Source organism: Callospermophilus lateralis, chromosome 12 (genome assembly GCF_048772815.1).
Source record: "Callospermophilus lateralis isolate mCalLat2 chromosome 12, mCalLat2.hap1, whole genome shotgun sequence".
In the NCBI taxonomy this organism is placed as follows: domain Eukaryota; kingdom Metazoa; phylum Chordata; class Mammalia; order Rodentia; family Sciuridae; genus Callospermophilus; species Callospermophilus lateralis.
The window spans coordinates 67,704,026-67,724,974 of NC_135316.1; the positions used below are offsets into that span (position 1 = coordinate 67,704,026).

At 40.1% G+C, this 20,949-nt stretch overlaps 1 protein-coding gene across 5 annotated transcripts in view; it reads right to left on the minus strand.

Annotated features, from left to right (window-relative positions):
• Window positions 1–20,949, minus strand: part of Enox1 (ecto-NOX disulfide-thiol exchanger 1) — a 533,584-nt gene that overhangs the window by 64,791 nt on the left and 447,844 nt on the right. For all 5 annotated transcript variants that reach the window (XM_076872046.1, XM_076872045.1, XM_076872047.1 and 2 more), the window contains 2 exons: window positions 9,808–9,915; window positions 5,784–5,840 (listed from right to left, as the gene is read on the minus strand). In XM_076872046.1, coding sequence (XP_076728161.1) covers window positions 5,784–5,840; window positions 9,808–9,915 — 165 coding nt within the window. The remainder of the gene's footprint in view (window positions 1–5,783; window positions 5,841–9,807; window positions 9,916–20,949) is intronic.

The following is a 20,949-nucleotide window of genomic DNA, read 5'->3' on the forward strand; positions in this document are numbered from 1 at the left end:
TGTGTGGTCTTTTTGGGTGGAATTACTGGTTTCACAACCAACAGCAGAAAATGTGGTGAAGCAGCCTGAAGAAGACAGCTGTGTGGGGTAAGGAGGGGTGAGGAGCTAGAAAGGAAGCATTATCTAGAGGAAATCAGTGATATTACAGGATCTGTGACTGGAGGGAGAGGCCAGTTCTGGGTGTGAGCATTTGACATGTGAACCAGAGAATAAATTACAGGGTAAAAGAAATACTAGTCCAAAAATCCACCTTCTTGATTTCAGGCATCTATAGAACAAGGGTAAGCTCGGGCATCTGTACCTGTGGGTCCATCTCTCCCTGAAGGAGGGACAAAATGGTTAATTATTTTCCAGTTGTTTTCTGCGGGTCTTAAAGCTCCCTATGTACCATTCATTGTGCTCCACTCTCATCAGGCTCCCCCTCCTCCAGAAAGCCAATCCTTCCAATAAAGGGCTTGCTTCTAAAGATGATGAGCCCATCATTGCCACAGTGATACTGACCTGAAGGCAAAGAGAATGAATGGGACAAGTTTGGTAAGGGCAGGGTATAAAGAGAGGGAGTGGCTCCATGGTAGGGGGCAAGGACCACATGCTTATTCGCTGAATTGGTCTCCCAAACTGAGCCAGGGTCCAGTGTGCAGGCTTGAGTAATAACACTTCACATACTGGTCACATCTGCGCCGTGAGACAGCATCACAATAACTCTAGGAGGGCTCTGATTTTACCTCCACCTGAGAGGTGAAAAGAATAGAGGTGTAGGAGTTTGGTGTATTGTTCAGGGTCCTCAGAGCCAGTCAGGATTGAAACTGCTTAGCACTCAGATCTGTGCTTCACCCCTGCACTTTCCTCCCTCCCTCCATGAGTATCTGTGGGTTTAAGGAATAAGACAGGGATGGCAGGCAGCATGGGAACACAGAGTGAGGGTTCTGTACAAGTGGGTCAGCATGAGATGGTGAGAAGGAGAGAATTGAGTGGAAGATGAAGGACTATGGCATATTTGGCCCCAGGGAATGATGTCTGCTGGTCAGTCCTCCCTGGGACTTTGTTGGAGCTGGTGGGATAGAATAGGGTACACTGTCATTAAGTCTGTTATTATTCCAGCTCAAGATTGGGGCCCCTTAGGCTAGGCAGCAAGTGGTTATGGAAAAAAGAATGGAGCCCGAGTTGCTCTCTCCCTTTGAGAATGAGTATCTGCTTCCTATTAGAGGTGTTTGGTCTCTCCTTGTTTAACACACAGTATGTATTCTTATCTCTTGCTTCATCTGACTGAAAGATGAAAGCCACACTCTGAAACTGGGCAAAGGGCACCTACAGAGGCTCCTTCATATCCATCATTAAAATACATGGTTAATGGCAGCTTTTGGCCATGGTGTGCTAAACTTGAAGAATGTTCCTCACACAGTATCTCTTCTATACACCCTTAACACCTTTACTCTGACAGATTTAAAGACAGCTCTGAGGATTTACGTTCTTAAGGAGACACGTGAAAAACCGAAAAGTCTTTGTCCTTTTGTGCTTTTGTTTTATTGTTGAGTGGGAAGGGTGTTCTGTTTGACAGTGGAAACCATGGGTGTCACCCATTAAACCTCTTTACAGATTGCAAATGATTTCTTCACCTCTCTCCACCGTGTGGGAGTCCGAATCCTGCAAATGAGGGATGGGAGTGGCAGCTTTCCTATACCAGCAACAAGGGTGCAGGAGGGATGTGCATAGAAACCTTTTAGACCCAGGGGTTCTGTACACTGAAAGCTTCAGCTGACCCTTTCTTTCATGTCTCCTACCTGCTGCAACGTTTCTTTCATCCCTCATCCCCAGCCTTTAATCTCCTAACATGCACATTAGAATCATGGATGGTGCTGCTGCTAAGAAAGCTGTCAAAAAAGATCCAAGATGAGGACAGATTTTTTTTTAAGATTTTAATATCTATTATACATAATTGCCAGGGACCAGTCTAGTTATTTGGGGGTCCTAGGGATAAGGAGAGAGCTCCAGATAGAGATCAAAAGGAAATTTACAGTTTTGCTTTCTAGAAAAGAAATTGGGGTGTGGACTAACTGAAGTGCCTAAAGGAGTTGTGCTGAGGGTTAATTTTAAATGTGTAAAAGGTTGGACTCACCATCTATTATTCATATATCCAGTTCTAAATAAAAAGAAGAAAAATACTGAAAATCAGCAAGTGTGAGTCTGAACTGTACAAATCCTCTTGGAGAACAAGGCCTTTGCAGGTACCTTTGGTTTCTGTTAAATTACCCTCTAGAACACTCTCCTTCTGGGCACGACCTAATGGAAAGTCTTGTGACATGGAAGGGGGTGCTTTCTAAAGGTTGATTTACTTTTTTGAGACCTCAAGAATGCAGGACCAAGCATCGGTCAGATTCAGGGGTGCTCAGGAAAATGTTAAAATAATAGAAAAGTAGTAGCAACACACCATGACTGGAGAATAAGGCAAAAGTCGAAACTGCAAGACTCACCATATCTTCTAGTGGATCAATTCAATATCATAAAAGTGGATAGCATAAAAGTGCAGGTACGACACTACCATTCCAAAGGCCAAGCAATTCCAAAAGTCTGAAGCTCTCTGCCAGAACTACTGACATAGCTATTAAGATAACTGATTCCCCCAGAAACAAATACAAGAGATGCAACAAAGATTTAAGGGCATGCTAATTACAGCATTATTTATAACAGCAAAAAATGGAAACTTAAATGCCTAACACATAGGCACAGGGGTCTGTTATTACATATTCACATTATACAGCCATTAGGAATCACATCTTTGAGGAACCTTTGGTGGCAAGAAAAATATTTATGATATAATGAGAAATCAAAAAGGTTCAAGTAGGTAATATAATAACATGTAATTATTCATTTGTTTATAGATTTTCCTATCAGGTACACATCCATGACCAGAGGGAAAAACCTAAAATGAGATGTGAGTAGTGGTTATCTCTGAATAATGATGTACTAAATTATTTTTCTTTGTCTCTGTATTCTTTTCTGTAATATGCAAACTTCAAATACACATTTTTTTGAAAAAAAAAAAAAAGAAATAAGATATACTGTTTTTTTAAAAGCAACTGTCAACTCTCACAAGAATACCCAGCTTAGCTGGCAACAGTCCACTGTTTAATTATTATTAATAAATGATAATGTGTAAAATTCCTGCCTCTAGATGTGAATAATTATAGTAAAAAAAAAAATCCATATGTCTTAGTAAACAGCCTCTGGGCCAGAGGCTTTAAACCTCATGAGCTGCATTAGAATCATCCTGCCTGCTATGTTAAATACCACTGAGGCATGAAGAGGGAATCCACACCAGTTGGTGCACACTCCAGGCCAGGTGTTCATGTCCATGGTTCCCTTAACACAAAAGGAAGGTGAAGTTCAAAAGGGTCAGATGGCTATTCAGTGATCACACAGGATGCAAACCCTCCCTCTGGTATGAAAGCTTTGTTTTTTTCAATCGCAGTAGGGCTGGTGGAAACTCCAGATGAAATGGAGACTTAGTTTCAGACATTAAAAAATGTCTTCACAAAGTATTTTGCTAGAGCCTCTGATGCGTGACCCAAATAACTGATTTTTAAAAATTATTTCTTGGCTCTCACATAATCCTTTTGGAAGTACTAAGGAAAATTCCAAAAGGAGACAAAATTACCGACAAGAAAGAAAAGAAAAAGTGCTTCATGCACGTACTGGGAAACCCCTTGACAATCTAGGCAGAAAAATTAGCTCCGTTCTCTGGTTCTCTGCCCCAGTGGGGAAGGAATGCCAAAACTGACTGGCTAGGATGGTCAGGCTCTCTGTCACTTCCCTTGGCCAAGGGTCACTCTTCTGTCTCCATAGTTGGAACCCCACCTTTTGATGGTCATTTCTTTGACCCTAGAGAAGTATTATTAAAATCTGGGAACTTTCTTTTAAGATCTTAAAGATAAACTCCCTTTCCCACCACCCTTATTATTTGATAATAGTCGACTTTCAACATTTCTCCAGGAAAGGGCTTTCTTACTCAGAAGCTCACAACAAAGCACTCTCGCATCTGTCATTGCATTTGCTCCTCACAAGAAACCTTAGGGAAGGGAAGGCAGGAAATATCCCCATTTTACAGATAAGGACACTGAGGCACACTGCCACTGGGTTGCTGGGTTAGACAGAAGCTTCCTTGGAAGGCACAGAGGGACTGGCTCTGAGTGGAATAGATATGAAAGTTTTGGTTGTGAATGTGACGGCAGCGTGTTCCTGGAATACAGGATACTAGAGAGGGGTTCCAGGGCAAGAGGCTATGGTAGTGAAGAACTGTGGCAGTCGGAAGGCTAACTCTACATATGCCACAACATTGTCAGTGGGGAGCGCTGTATGAACAGGGTTCGTGCCACTTGCCATTCTATTTGTCAGTGAAGCCCAAACCAATCTAGATCCCATAGACTCAGGAAGCTTTTCTTGATTATCCAGCACAAAGAAACAGTCGTGACACCTTAAGACTTACACTCATTTAGGCCTTAGCTCATTACATATCATGACAAGTTCTTTAAGAGAAGCTTTGTCATTCTTTTTACAAATGAGGCAAATGGAGCTCAGATCAGAGAGGTTGATTGGCAAGCTGATGCAATTAATTAATAAGCAGAAAAATCTGTATTTCAAATCACACCCTGTCACAGCTACCTCACCTTCTTGGGTACCTTACCTCCTATACATTGTCAAGTGTTCCTGGATTCCTTTGCTTGAGTTTCAGTTTCTTGAGGGCAGACTACACACTTTATGCCTCTTTGGACTCCCTGCCCATCTCCCTGGAACTCAGTAAGGGATCAGGAACACAATGATCCTCATTTAGCATCCTACTGTGCACATCCATTGGGCATGAACACACTTGCAAAGAGGGATTTTTTTGGCACTCTGGTTATTGGGTTCTCTGCCGTATATAATTAAAACAAGAGAGAACATGAAATATATAATTTCTCCAAGCTGTAGCTTAATCAGGCATTCATTACCATGTCTGATTCTGTGTTATGTGAAAAGAACTGCTTAGTAAGCATTTCCTGTGACAAGGCTAATCAAATACATACAGATACAAGAGAGATCTGAAAAAAGACATAAACAAAACCACCGAGCATATGCAGAGACAATGATCCGCAAGGTATAATTCTCCATCACCTGAGACCCAAGAGCTTCTAAAGTATGAAGAATACTAGTTTCTTTTCTGGCCACGAGATATTCAGGGAACACTAAGGAAGAAAGTTGTGGTGCTAACTGTGATCTTGCATCACTGTACCTCATGTTCTATCAAAAAGATGAATACATCCTGTTACTGTTTTGGATCAGAAACAGAAGAGAAGTACAATTTCAAGGGTTATTCTGGGAGAAGTGGGGTGTTCTGAGACCTCTTCAGCATGTCAATCATTTAATTACTATCTTCATTGGCAGGCAAACTTAAGAGCTATACATGCAATATACAATTTATTACCCTATTGGGACACATTCCATTTTCCCTCCCAATACATTATTACTTTATAGCTTTGGAAATATAAAGGGATCAAACAAATTCAGAGAGATTAGAATTTTTGATGGTGGGGATTAGCTCAAGTACTTTTAAATTGGCATGTAGTAAACTAAGCAAACAACAGCAGTGCCTATCTACCACATTTCATTGCCAGAGCCTACATAATAATTTTTAAGCTACTGAGAGGCAGAGTTTCTGATTTTCTTTATGTTACAAATAAAGGACCATATCTCTATGATTTCAACTGATATCCAGTGAAAAGAGCAAATACCATATTTGTGGTACTTACATTTGCATCCTCATGGCTATGGCCATTGGTCTCCACCAATTCCTTGGTACCTTTTAACTGCAATTTTTAAAGAAAAACAAAAAAAATGAACATGCAAGCATAACTGTTAAGTATATAAATCATCTTATTAACTCTGATTTATCTGAGGTTGCATTGTATAATGGAAGAGTAGAAACAGATGGAGCACATAATTCTAATGAGTCTTATAGAAATCAGTTTGAGACCAATATTTTATGAAGCTTGAGGGCTGGCAAAAAAAGTAAATGGGTCTTGGTCATTATTTTTTAAATAATAAGATTAGAAAGCAGTTCCATAGGCATAAAATGTATAAAATTGGTTCTTAAGAATAATAAATGATTTCATTTCCTAGTTGGATTGCTATTAATTTAAACCCTGCAGTGTTTGCAAGTTGCCAGTAGCTAAATGATGTTATACTAACGATTATTTGTGAATGATGGATTTTTTCAGTCATTTGAACATGCTGCAGTGCGACTGTACATGTCCTCCTCGAGTACATATTTGAATGAATGACATCACCTCTGGAGGCCTAACTGGAGAAGACAGTTTGCTTCTTTTAGTAAAGGAAGAATTGGGAAGACATCTCCTTGGCCACTGAAGCATTCAAAGAAAAGCTACTTCTTAAATGAGATTTTTAACATTTGGAAATACTCCTCTCTCTCAGAAGGCTTAAGAGTAATCAGTTATCAAGAGATTTCAGGAAACCTGTAATTGGCATTTTATCCTATTCTGACTCAAAGCAGACCTTTTGAGGCAGAGAGCAAAGAAAAAGGGTAAGCTGGCCTTGAAACAGTTTGCCAGCACTTCCTCCTGACCTATTAATGGTGGGAAATAAATACTTAAAATCTGAAAGAAAATAAATTTGCATGCACTCCCAATGTGTTTGATTCAGAACATTGATTCTTTCTGGCTATTTGTGTGTATTAAAATGAAGGCATCTTTAGATTTTTTTTAAATGCACGCTTAATCTCAGAAAGAAAGCCACATGCCCTCCAGGCCGACAGAGGAGTTTTGCCAAAGTGACATGAAGAATTTGTCATGCAGAATTTGAGGATGGGGCAGCTGATTATGGATCCAAGGCTCTTTGGCTTATTGTCACATCAACTGGCTTAAGGGGAAAAAAAATGCCCATTCTTCTTTAGGTCTGCATCATAGATGTTCTTATGCATAACAAATGCAGTTGTTACATAAGAAGAGAAAAGGTGCACCAAATTAGAGGTAGTGCACAAAAGGACTTAAAAAACTAGCTCTTTTCTTTATAAAGTAAAAACAACAACAACAAAAAACTAGCTCTGCTTGTTGGGTGCGGTGGTGCATGCCTGTAATCTCAGTGACTTGGGATGCTGAGGCAGGAGAATTTCAAGTTTAAAAGCAGTATCAAACTAAAAAAAAATTAAAAGGGCTGGGGATGTGGCTCAATGGTTAAGTGGCCATGAGTTAAGTCCCGGGTTTAAAAAACAAACAAATAAACAAAAACTAGCTCTTCTAGCTGAAGATTTCCTCATCTTCTTCCTCTTTAACATTCCTCTGCTCATTCCACAGTTGGTCCCATAACTTGTGCTTTTATGAGCTGGAGTGGATGATTGCTCAGAAGGTGGCTCTGTTCTGCAGCAGAAGTAAATGACTATTTGTCAAAGTCCATTCCACCATTCTACCTTCTACAAGTTTATTTACCTGCATAAAAATGCCAGTTGGCCTCCTTCTCCCTTTTAAATAGACTCCTTCCTCCCTAGTCCATGCTATCCTCCAACTTCCCTCCCTTTGATGCGCTGCTGTCTCTCTTCCTACCTCTGTCCACTGCTATCGCTCACTCTGCTGCTTTCTTCAGCTGGAACATGAACATTTTATCTGATGGATTTTAGGTTAATGAACAAACTTTGGATGTAGAGTGTACCCTTGATTGTCAAGAAGATGAAAGATAGGAGTCTGTGTGCCTGGAGGGACCTAAGGAAGCTGTATTTCAGCATACAGGAAGGTACAGGGCATAGAGAGTGACCTGACTTCCCTGATGGGTGGGGAGCCAGCAGCAGGAGGGTCTGCCCTCAAGACTTTGCCTTTCTGGTAAGGATTCCCAGCAAGTGGCAGCTGTATTGAATGGCAAAATACAGTGTGTGTGGTGTGCGTGCATGAGCCCATTTGTTAAGGCCAAACATAAGCTCATAATGGATTTACACAAATCCAAAGCAAACCTCATAAAGCAATGTTGGTGGAAGTGAGGGGTGCATTTTTCAGCCTGTGGGCGGGTGGCTGGTTGGTTGTAGGGAGATTCCACGTACATTGTATGCCACCTTCTGAAAGGCAGACCAGGGGTAGCAGGCGAGGGGCTCTCAGGCAAATGGCTTGGTGTTGTTCAAATTCCTTTGGCTGCTATGTCTCACTGCCTCCGTAGACTTAGGTATTCTTGGTGACCTTGCTTAAAAAGGGCCCTCGCATTTAAATTAATACTTAAATGTAAAAACACTTTCTTCTCAGTTGTATTTTTCTATGTCTTGCATGATTTCAGTTATTCTGAATTCTCTTAACATTCTCCTTTTTAAAATTTAAGTCATGTAAAGTGAGATGTGATATTCCATCAATGCCTACCTATGCACTTTGCTCTTTGAAAATGCATACCCTAACAAGACTACGTCGATACTTTCTGCACAACTCAGAATCTATTTTCATAACTGAAGTTTCGACTTTAAATAAAAATAAAGGCTTTGAGTCATTTAGAGAAAAGAGAAAGTCACCTCTCCTCACCTCAGTTAAAGCCGTCTTAAAAAAAAAAAAATCAGCAGAGAGAGCAGAAAATAATGAAAGCCCAAAGTTATGACTATCTGACCTGAAGCAAATTTGGACCAAGTCAGCTCAATTTTGCTAGGGTTATATCAAGGTGGGGTGGACAGTGATTTGTGGTCTCCCAAATAGTAGCTCATTGTGAATTTAGTTGACTGAAGTTTTCAGTTCAATCTAACATACCTGAAATCATACAATTCAGTCTCAGTATAAGTTATTGAGTCTCTATTATTCAATAAAGGTAACCATTACTTTTTAAAAATATTTTCTTGCATAGCTATAAAAAGTTTATAAACTATCTAATTAATATCTTTGCTTTCTTGAAAAAAAATATATATACCCCAAATTTTTGAAAAAATAAAAATCATTTTTAAGTGACTGAGTCCCAGCTGACTAGGGCCACACTCTCGCTGCTTCCTATTTTCTAAAATAATCTTCTTATAAACCACTATTTGTGAATGAAAAATTTAAAACAACCTACATTTGACTACAGAGAGTTGAGGTTACTGTGATTTTTTTTTTCCCCTCCTAATTACCAATCACTATATTGTTGGCAGCAAGTGAAGGCCAGAAAATCAGAAAACCTCTCGAGGACTCTCCTGGCTCCTCCAGTACAGAGAGTGAGGCTTAGATTTCACTCTGTTGACTGTGAAGTGATCCATCTCATCCTGCTGCTGTAAGACGATATTTTCCATCCACCTATCAATGTCAGGCCACACTTTCGTATCAAGGAAAGCCAGAATGAAATGATCAGATCATATGAAAGGTTTGTTGCTTGTCGTGGTCAGATAAGTGCCCTGATGCACACAGGGAAGAGACTTTTTTTAATGATGCTATGAATCAGTCCTTCTTAGTTATAAGTCTGCAGGAACATCATGGATTATGCTAAATTCATTTTCCTCACTATTAGACTTAGAGGAAGCTAGCTGCTTACTTTGAAATATATCTGCACTACCAGCATTGAAAAAAATTATCAAAATTCATTTGTCTTCTGGGAGAAACATTCACACAATGAGGGTGGGCTTGGTGAATATAAGTAAATGCAGGGTGAGGACAGAGAAGTTGAGAATGACAAATTCCACAAAGCAAAGCTGCCAGTAGGATTGACAGGGTATGGGCTAATTACTCCAGAGATGACCTCAGCCATGCTTGTGTGAGTGACATGCTAGGGTGTCTGCACCAGGCACATTTGACTTGATGCGTCAATCAGAGTGTTTTCTCATTCACTTACTTGCTCCTGGAGGACTTTTAGTAAAGCTTGTGTGTGGGACTGCTCTTCCTTTGCTTGTTCCAGTTCTGACTTTTTGTTGTTTAATTCCTCCTGGATGGTCAGCAATTGCTGTAAAGTTAAAGGATATTTAGCATAATTAGGATGGAAGGCTGGGTGAATGCAAGATAGTAAAAATATCCTCAGAATGACAAGGAGACTTGTACATACACACTTTAGATATTCATTCAGACACTGGTTGCCTTTTTGTGCATGCATTTCCCCCACTTAATGTCAGGAGCATCACCGTCTTGGATGCACTATTAGGCTGTTTGTATTATTGATGCATGAAACTCATTTTAGAATTTGTGAGGATACCATTGAATTTCTTTGAACAAATGCATATTTGTAAAAATATGTTGAATAGTGTTAGTAAGCAACATGCTGACGGATGAAGAAACTAAAGATTAATAAAAATGTAATCAGTCAACTGGTCCAATTTTATTTCATTTTACATAAAACAATACAGCTAGGTTCATAGTAGCTTTGTAGAGATACTTTACCAAGTGGCAGGGACCAAAGATCCTTTTACTTCTCTGTTATGATGGTGATGTTTTATTAGATCAGCAGGACTGAAGTCCAAACTGCAATCAATATATCAGGCAAGAAAACTGCTGATATAAGCTGTCAAAACACTAAGCTATGGCCTACACTGCTATTTTTAAGCAGGCCACAGAAGGGATTTTTGTAAGCCTTGAGCTCTCCTTGCCCTATCAATTGTAACTCATGCAGAGGCTTGCCCTGTCTGCCAAAAGCCCAGCGCTGCCCTGCACTGACTGTTTGGGATATGGTTCTATGTTAAAATACACATAGGCTGGAGCTTCAAAACAGTCCCTGGAAACAGCTCTGTCTGTTCAGAGTTTCTAGACAACAAAGGACCTATTTCAAAAGACAGGAGAGCACTTTTCCTGCTGCCAAACATAACAAATGCTGCATTGATGATGTGAAGTGTTGGTGTATTCCTGTTTTCTAGGGACCTGTCTCCCACATCCAGGCTATTTCTTCAGGGCCTTGACAAGCTGGCTGCAGCGTGGCCTGGCCAGTTCCTAACTATAAGAGTCTGAAGAAACACTGGCACTGGATTTCTCGTGCGTAAGCCCACCAACTGGAAGGATTACATTAAATCTTCAAAACTACTGGGTTTGGGGAACTTGTGGGATAGCAAGTGCTCAAAATACACACTGTGCTTTCCTTGGAGCTTGTTGGCATTGTTTGTAACTTGGGTACTGCATATAGATTCAATATACTTTGGTTCTTTTGTCATAAACAGTTATTTCTATATAATCTCCCAAAGCTCAGTACCTCCCATCCTACCACCTATCCACACCACCATCACAAATGAGGGGATCATACCACCCACAGTAGATCTCCTAACAGTCTGTGTGATTTAATTCATGCATCAGAGATTAAAGTACAGCAACCAGGGGGTCCTGTTGTCCCTTGGCACAGGGACAAGCATCTATGACTGTGTCTACACAGTGGGGGATGACCTTCTTCCTTCATTCTCATTCACCACTGACCCCCAGAACAGTCCCAAGAGGGTCGGGTGCTCTGACTTTAGGTGATGCAGAATTAATCTTTACCTTTTGATAGAAATTTTAAAATCCCATCTTTAATCTTCCTTTCACAATGAGGGAAATGAAGGACAGTAAATTGTCTTTAAAGGTAGGCATCGCTTAAGTTTGCTCACGGCAGTACTTGAGGTGGCAAAATTTAGAAACTGATGATGTCTAGTCATGGGGGGCTCACCACATTTCTGTCCCTGGGTCTGCACAACAGAACACCAGGAAGACATTAAAAATGAAGCTGCATAAACTCCACACTCATGAGGCAGCTCACATACTTCCATTTACAAAAAGGCTTCCATTTAATTTGGCAACTGTTCATAAATAAGGATCCCTGACTCTGTCTCTGTGTGAGTAGGTTTTTGGATCTTTCTTTTAGTTTTGCTGTCAGTTTCCTGACATATCTGTAATGAGCAAATACTACTTTGGTAATGAGGAGCAAACAATGAGCTTAAGGTTGGGGACAAGACAAAGAAAGGAATACTACTTGGAAATAAATCCCCTGGAATCTTCCATTTCATTCACCCCTTCACAACTCTTCGCACTGTTAAAACATACACTCCTTCCCCTTCCCCACTTCCTGTTTTAGCTTCCATCCTGTCTCATTCCTCTTGGAATCACACTTTTATTTTTTTGAACAGTTAGACAGTATTAGTCAGCTTGAGTTAATATAAGGAAACATCACAGGCTGAGTCGCTTAAATAACAGAGACTTTCTTTCTCATGGTTCTAGAGACCAGAAGTTCCAGATTACCCTGGGTGGGTTTCTCGTGAGGGCTCCCCCCTTGGTGACCTTCTCTGTGTGCTCACATGGCCTTTCTCCAGTATATTTTTTTTTAATTTACATTTTTTATTTGTTCTTTTTAGATATACATGACAGTAGAGTGTATTCTGACATATTATACACACATGGAGTATAACTTACTCTAATTAGGATCCCATTCTTGTGGTTGTACATGAGGTGGAGTTTCACTGGTCATGTATTCACATATGAACAGAGGAAAGTTATGTCTGGGAATCATACTTTTCAAATAACACACCTTCTGTGACATCATCACTCATGAGTAGGCAATCACTTTAATGGTTTATAATGTCTAGGTTTTTATTTGAGTATATTTTTCTTATTTATATATACATGGCTGTTTTGCATGTATTTGTAGGGGTTTACCATATTTCTTTATTGTTTACTATGATATTAGTAAGCATGATGTTTTTAGGATCCATTCATGTTAATATTCTATAGATGTAAACTATTCTTTCTAATAGCTGCATAGTATATTCTATGGGGTACAATGGCCTGATTTTACTGAATCCACTGTCCCAGGGAAGGATACTCAGGTTATCTCCAATTCTCCCTACTCTACACTGGCTGTCTTGGAACATGCTGGTGTGTGTTCCTTTAAGTCCTGTGGGAGAATTTTCCTGAGACACATCCAGCAGTGAAACTGCTGGGTCACAGGGCTGCCTTAAGGAGGTCACATACCCATACTGCCCCACAGAGCAGCTGCAGCTGGGGTACACCACAGCTACAGGAAAGCCTTGTTCAGATTTCTCTGAGAGCCGGGGTACACCACAGCTACAGGAAAGCCTTGTTCAGATTTTCCATTTTTGCCAACATTAGAATATATAGATTCTTCACCTTTAAAACAAAGATTCTATTCTTCTCTGATCCCCTGTGATTATAAGCATCTTATCACGTGCTTGCAAGCTTTGGGGTTTTTATTTATACTTCTTAAAGAATAGTCAAGGCCAGAGGTTCTTGATTCTGGCAATCCACTAATATTTATTATCTAGGAAGTTTTCTTTCTTTCTTTCTTCTTCTTTTTTTTTTTTTTTTTTTTTTTTAAATACTGATTTCTGGGCCCCACAGAAGACCAATTAACTCTAAATATCTAAAGGTAGGATGAAGGCATTGATTGTTTTTCTAAAACCTTCCCAGAAAATGCTAATGTGTAAGTAGGGATGAGAACCTCTGTCTCCTTGAGTGCTCATTTAATCCTCAGTCTTCTGCAAGGTGACCTCCATCCCGAGTCCTCTACTTCAACAGTTCTCACCAGCATCAAGAAGACTTTTGTAAATGGAAGGAGACCCTCAGGGGTATACAAAATTACATACAAGAGGAAGTGAGGGGAAAGGGGGAAAAATATAAGGGGGAGAAATGAATTACAGTAGAGGGGGTAGAGAGAGAAGAGGGGAGGGGAGGGGGGAGGGGGGATAGTAGAGGATAGGAAAGGCAGCAGAATACAACAGACACCAGAATGGCAATATGTAAATCAATGGTTGTGCAACTGATGTGATTCTGCAATCTGTATACGGGCTAAAAATGGGAGTTCATATCCCACTTGAATCAAAGTGTGAAATATGATATATCAAGAACTATGTAATGTTTTGAACAACCAACAATAAAAATTAATTAAAAAAAATAAATAAATAAAAAAGAAAAGAAAAAAAAAAAAAAAAAGAAGACTTTTGTAACTGCCAGCTCATGTGGCAGGGCCTTTTCTTCTTGTCATATGCTCTTTTCAGAGATCCTATTTGTGCCCATGGCTTCAGCCACAGATCTCAAATGCTGGCGCATTACAGAGCCTACATTATAACTCTGCCCGTCTCTTATTGCCCACCAAACTCTTAACTGCTTCAAACTGTGGCTGTCAGCACATTTTCCCACCCCCAGACTTCCTCCCCAGGGATCTAGAGTTAGGACCTTAAGTCACCAGTTCATCACTCTTTAAAGCCCAATGCCTATTCCTCCACCCTTTCTCCATTCATCCTCGCTGTCATAGTTACCATTTCTCTTCTCCTCTGGATGTTGCCTGTCCCACTAACTTTCACCACATATCACCCCAGAATTAAAGTGTCCCATTGCTTAAAAATACAGTTAGCTCCCAAACCAGTGGACTTCTCTCTTTCATTCTTCTCTTCCCCAGACATGCCAAGGTCCCTTCCATGACAAACCTAACTACCAGAATTCTGCCAGGCAGATTCTGACTCAGTCTTTGAGTCAGAACATGGTTTCTTTGTGCAGCTGAAAAGAGCCCATCCTCTAGGCGCACATGACTGTCACCAGGTTGCATGCTCAGACCTTACAGCAGGAACTTGGTTACATTCTCGGTTACTCCTCTGGCACAATACCCTCGTCCAGAGCAGAAGCTGAGCAATTATATGCAGTAGCCTTGGTCTATTCCTAAATAAAGATGTCCTCCAATCACCCAAGCACAGCTAGTCATCCACCTTCTATGTTTCCAAAACACTTGCTATAGTATGTCACATTTCATATCTATCTCTCCAACTAGACCACATCCACCAATGGGAAGGTCAAAGGTAGGTAGTAAATTAATGAATGTCTCTGGTTTGCCTACTTTATGGGATTAAATCATGTTTTAGCAAACAACAAAAAAACTACTTGAGGTTCTATCACTGGGTAATTTATTGTTGTAGACATAAAGCTTTCAAAGGAAAGTTCCATTGAAGACATTTTGATTCATTAGTCTGGTAGTTTTAGATTTCCTTCTTAATCTGAATAGGAATATTTCTTAAAAGGTTAAATAATTCCAATCAATGAGTTTATAAATATGTAATTTATTTCCCATAAACCACCAAAAAGAGAGCAATACCACCAGTAGAGGGAAAAATAAAATCAAAATCCTTGGACTGCTCTTTGCATTCTACAAAATTAATGCTTTCTTTTGTTTACAAAATATAAACTTGTGAATCTAATATTTACATATTCAAAACAGTGGTGATTCAAAACTGCTATTCTTCATTTGACTAGATGCCCTATAAAAACGGTGAGATAGTTCACAACCAGATAATTTAAGTTAGGCTTTCTGGCCCTTTTCATTGAAATTTATGAGACTGTATAATATTCTTTCTGGCTGGAATTTTTAAGTACCAACGTGTCTCAATTATAGAAGTTCACAAGCAGCTAGAACTTAATCAGAAGTGTCTCCTGGCTGGATTGGCTGACTGCAGCATAATTTTAATTTAACATTTGAGAGTATGGCATTCAACAGATGCACTATTACATTCTTCGGTGGTTACAACTGAGTATGTTCCAATTAGACAATTATCCATATGCCAATCAAGTGGAAACACTCTGGTGGACAATAAACAGGTAAATAAATGCCGTACCTGACACATCTTGGTATTTCCAGGTGACTGATTTAATAGGATCATTTGTAAAGCTCTTTGGGGACGTAGACTTCCATGTGTAATGGGTCTTTCTTTCTGACAAATTCAAAGAGCATTACAAATGTTATTTGGAGCCCCAGAATAAGTGAGGTCACATTTTCACTTTTACAGATGGGAGGATCATAGGCACATAGAGGCTGAGTCACGTATCTGAGGTCACACTGTCTGGGAGAGACCTACCACTTGCACAGCTTAATTTTTCTCCCTCAAATTGTGAATTCTACCTTGGAAACCACACTGCACCATCAAATTTAAATGGAAATCAGGAAATGCCAATCTTTCCTCCTAGCAATGACCTCCACCCAAGCACGCATCACTCCCACTTGGAAGCTAGACTGCTGGAGACCTGCCATTGTGTGTACCTATGAGCCATGTGGTAGATTTCACTTTCTTTTAGAAACTGTGACCCCCAGGCTGGGGATGACTCAGTGGCATGGAAGGCATGTGGTCTTGGGGTTTGAGCCCAGTACCAAAAAGAAAGGACAAAAAAAAAAAATATAACCCCTTCTTGTGTTTTTTCTAAAACTCATATTTTTTTTTTTTATCAGGGTGAAGTTTTTATACAGTTAACAGATTATATAAGGTTAGATTCCAAGAAGGTCATAGATGGCAGTGTAAACACTCTGTATGAAATACACCAGCAACATGCCATTATAAGCTGACACTCACAGGAATCTTTGGCAGGATAATGTGTGGCTAGGGATAGAAGTGGTGGTTGCCACAAAGTAGAGAAGACCCTAAAATAGAACAACGATTTTGTGTTTTCCAAGGTGGCAGAGGACTAAGTGCCCTTTCTAAATTTATGTTGCTGGCAGGTCAGGAAACTCTTTTTTGTTAGGTCAGGTAACTGTGACACCAACACACACACACACACATGCACGCACACACACAAAATCACTATACTTTTCCTCTCTTCCCTTTGCTTGGCTCTCTATTCAGTTCTGAAGCAATCTGCTAATATTCATTCATTCCTTCAATCAGCTCTGAGTTTCCTATGTGCAGGGCTGGGTATCATGGAAGCTACAGAGGAAACAATCAATAAGGACCTTGTCCTCAAGATGATAGGTCATGAGGATACTAATTAATTTAGGAAAGCAAGAAATATTCTTAATAATAGCTACAACCAATGTTGTTTTCATAGGAATCCAGGAGGTTTGGGGGAATCAGATTCAGGGTTGGAAGAACAGGCTCAGGGGCATCCACTGTGAATCACAACCTGTTCTACTTATTGGAACTGAATAGTCATGATAGAAACCTGGAAACCTGTTAACTCACAGAGGATCATCAACTTAAATTCTACATGTTTTTGCCCTTTTGACTCAGTCTAAACAGAGAGTATTCCATCTCCATAACTCTGTTATAAATCAGATGCCCTACTCAGGAGGACACGCCTTTAAAACTAGTAAAATATCACCTAAGGAAATGAGGCCAGGGACTTCCAAAGGGAATTTCCACCAAAGGCCATGTGGGTGTGACTGGGTCTGGATGGGCTGGTCCCAGGAGAACTTGCAATGTTCAGTCTCTGTGGCAATGCCTGGGAGCAGCCAGCCTCATACTGTCTGTGCACCCTGACTCTAGCCTCATTTCTCCAATTTTTCAACCTGCAATGTGACACCCCCCACTCCCGGGGCCAACTTTGCCAGCTCCATGTCCTGCCAGTCTTGAGTAGGGAGAAAACCCCCTTAATCTCTTCCCCCTTGGTACCATCCTTCACCCCCATGTCTCCCCTGCTCTCCAGACCCTCCAACCCTCCATCCTGTTTCCTTCTGACTTCATACTGTTGAGGAACATCAGCCAGGAATCCTGCTGACAGTCTCCCACCTATGCTTGTTTTACATCTAATGCTCTGAATCCCAAGCCAATCCCCAATTGTTAGGGAAAGTGTGAGGTGTAAAAAAATCAAGTGCATATCAGAACAGCCTAGGAGGAAGGCTTTGCCTAAAGGCAAACACATCAAATGGTATTTCTGACAAAGCAGAGAAACCTGGCTCAGGGGAAGGACCATCATTTACCACCCAGGTCCTGCAAAGTTCACGCTTCTCCTTGGGAAAAAAAAAAGACAGGATTGAACAAGCCTGAATTTTCTCATCACAGGGGGTGGTAAGACTACTCAAGATCTATTCTAGTTGAAAATGTCATCTGCTTCCACCTGGGGATGAAGCCGCACTTCAATTTATGCCAAGGTATGAAAGTAACTATGCCTGTGGCCTCCCTCCCTCAGGCGCATGACCCCTGGGGGAGGAACATGGCTTGGAGAGAACTCCACCATTCTGATGACTGATACCAGAACCCTGGATCATAGAAATGAAATTGTGTTCAGAGCTAATATCCTATTACACCAGACCATACATATTTAATTCCTTGGGTCTTTCCTCATAAATCAATTCCTCCGGGCCTTTAATCTCGTCAATATCTTTCCTGATATTGAATTTTAAATGCCATTCTCATTGCTAGGCAGAAAAGGCAATCTCTTGTTCTTGATGGGATCAGGCTTCATTTACAGCCAAGGGACACCTGGAGCATGGTCCTGTCCCCTGACACTGCTGCAAAGATCTGAATGTCAGCCAGAGCAAAACAACCCAGGTGCAGGCCTCCTGGCCGAGGTGGGAGGGTGAGGAGTGTACAGGTGGGCAGGAGGGTGGGGATTGCCCTCCCAAACATAAACACCATTACCATGGGGTCATGTTTATCAGTACCTTGGGTGCCTGAGACTGCTAATGAGAAGTCAGAAATAAATGTTTTCAAGGGTCTGGGCCCCCAGGATGCCTGAGACATGAAGTGCCCTGTTTCCTCCAGTGGGCCACACAGAGCCAGGAACTCCATTCCTCCATCCTAAGAGCCTGAACCAAAGGATGCACAGTGTACATACATCTGAGTGAGCTCTCCTAGGACATGCAAGGCGAGAGGTAAGCAACACTAGGAAGGAACCCCAAAGAACAGGAACTGATGGCTAAAAATACTTTCCCCAGGTTCCCCAGGGCAGCAGCACTTTCCCTGTTGTAAGGAAAGAGGGAGGAAACCCAAGAATCCTTTAAGTCATGCAAAATTTGCAAAAAGAGGCAAGAGTGATTTTTATCAGTCTGAAAAAACCATGGGGAAGTTGTAAAAACACAGGAAGCTACGGAAATGCAGATCTGAGGGTCTAAATCTGTAGCAAGTAGTGTGGTCCCAAGGGCGGGGCCTGGGAACTGTCTGCTAGGGGTGGAGGAGTTAAGTGAGTACAGTGGTACTGAATTTTGAAACAACAACAAAACTAACTGAAGGTCCATCCATTTATTATCACAGTGTATCAGCAATTCTAAGCAAAATTGGTGATGAAATATTCCTTCCTCATAAAAATCTTCAGTTGATCTGAATTCTAAACAATTGCGACCAGTACTATTAAAATTTAGCAACACATACATCATCTTCAAATTAGCCCATTCCATCTTTCACAAACATATTATATATTGAAACTGTCTTGCTCCATCTCTCAGCCCTCTCCCCTTCCTCACAAGAGAACTCACCTACACTCATTTTTTTTTTTTTTTTAATTTAGAATCTTTTGAGCTTGCTTTGAAAGCAGCGTCTCTAGAGTCCCTGGAGCACCACATATATCCTGCATTTCAGCAGTAGATTAAAAATAAACAATGATAGAACACTTATCACAAAGACTACAAACTTGAACTTGAGCTACTTGGATTCATACCACAGGTCTGCTTCAAGAATTTTTATATTTAAAATTTAAAACAGTGAGATTAAAAACTATGAGTGGTATTATTTTGGGTTACTAAGTGCTAATTTTAGTTCCTATATGAAACATCTTAACTGAATTTTAATATTTAAAATATTGAATGTATTGTTAATTGTTAACTTTAAAACTAAAAAATAAATCAAGAAAATGTTATATTTGTGGCATAATTAGCAGTTGCCTAAACAGCTTCTTTTGCATGGGTTTTATTAAAATTCACTTATTACTTAAGGGACAATGATTTACATACAGTATTATGTTAACTGTAATAAAGGATCAAAGTTCAAACTCTTAGGTGGGTTAATGAAAACTACTGAATAGATTTTTTTCATTGTACTATAATATTTTGTTCTGGCTTGGATATATATGGAATTACATATATTAGAAACTTCAGTCTGCATCTCCTTCCTGGTCATTATCATCATTTGTATCACTACATGATTGACACTGAAAGCAATGTCATTTAAAGGAGGGAAAGATAACAAAGATTCTCTCTTAGTGTTAAATTGAACTAGGTGCAAAATTGTCATAGACTATGTATAGGGCAACCAGGTGCCCAAGAGAGGGATATCATGACCCTGGGCTGGGAGCTGGAAGAATCTTCCAGTAGACATGGTTTTAAAGACCATTTCCTTTGTTTAAATAAACCCTTGGGAGAGACTTATGTGAAAGACAGATGCTTCCTGGTATTCATATAAACCAGTGAAATTATCAGCAATGATATGTTATATCCCAAATAAGGCAACAACCTAAAAGAAAGCCAAGGATTGGCACAAAGGCAAAAAATAAGCCAAATGTCAGCATTTCAGAAGTTATTAGCCTGATTAGTTCTACTGTTGATTTGCTGTGAAACCTTGAACAAGTCAGTTTACTGCCCTGGTCTCCTCTTTTTCTTAAACTTTCCACCCTCACCACTATCTCATAAGGATTAATTTCTCATCTGCAAAGCAATGCACCAATTAATTTCCTGAACACAGGAAAAGCAGATGCAAAAGTAGTTCAGAAGGCTCTAAACCCATTTTCTCTCTTTTTTTAGATGATTTTTCTTTATAGTGTAATTTGCAGGTCATCTTAGTTTCCTGATCTGCACTTTCTTCACATATTAAATAAACAATACTTACCCTTGGGATATTGTGAAATTGAAGAACATTGATTAAGTGTGGGAGACTCCTTGAATGGCAAAAGATACTGAGTTAAATAAAAGTGCTGCCATTATCCTCTCTGAAAAAATGGAGAGGGAAATCCAGCAAGGTCAAGTGAGTTTTAACTGACCTGAGTGAGCAGTGCCAGGGATTAATATTCACAGAGAAAGGTACATTGTTAGCTCCACCCTCACCATGCTGCTTACCGTCCTCCAGCCAATTTCAAAACACAGACTAGCCAACTTGAATTAACATCATTCATGCAATTTATAAGAGAAGATGTCAAATGCCTTGCTGAAGTAGGAATAGATATCAGTGCCAGTCTCTCCATTGCCTTTCCTGGCAATTCTGCTGCAAATGATAATCCAATTTGCTTGGATTTATTTATTTGTATCACTCCTTTTGCAATTATATGAGGTGGTTATCACCCCAACCTCTGGGCACATGTACCGTTGTTAATATAGAAATTTAAAACATTA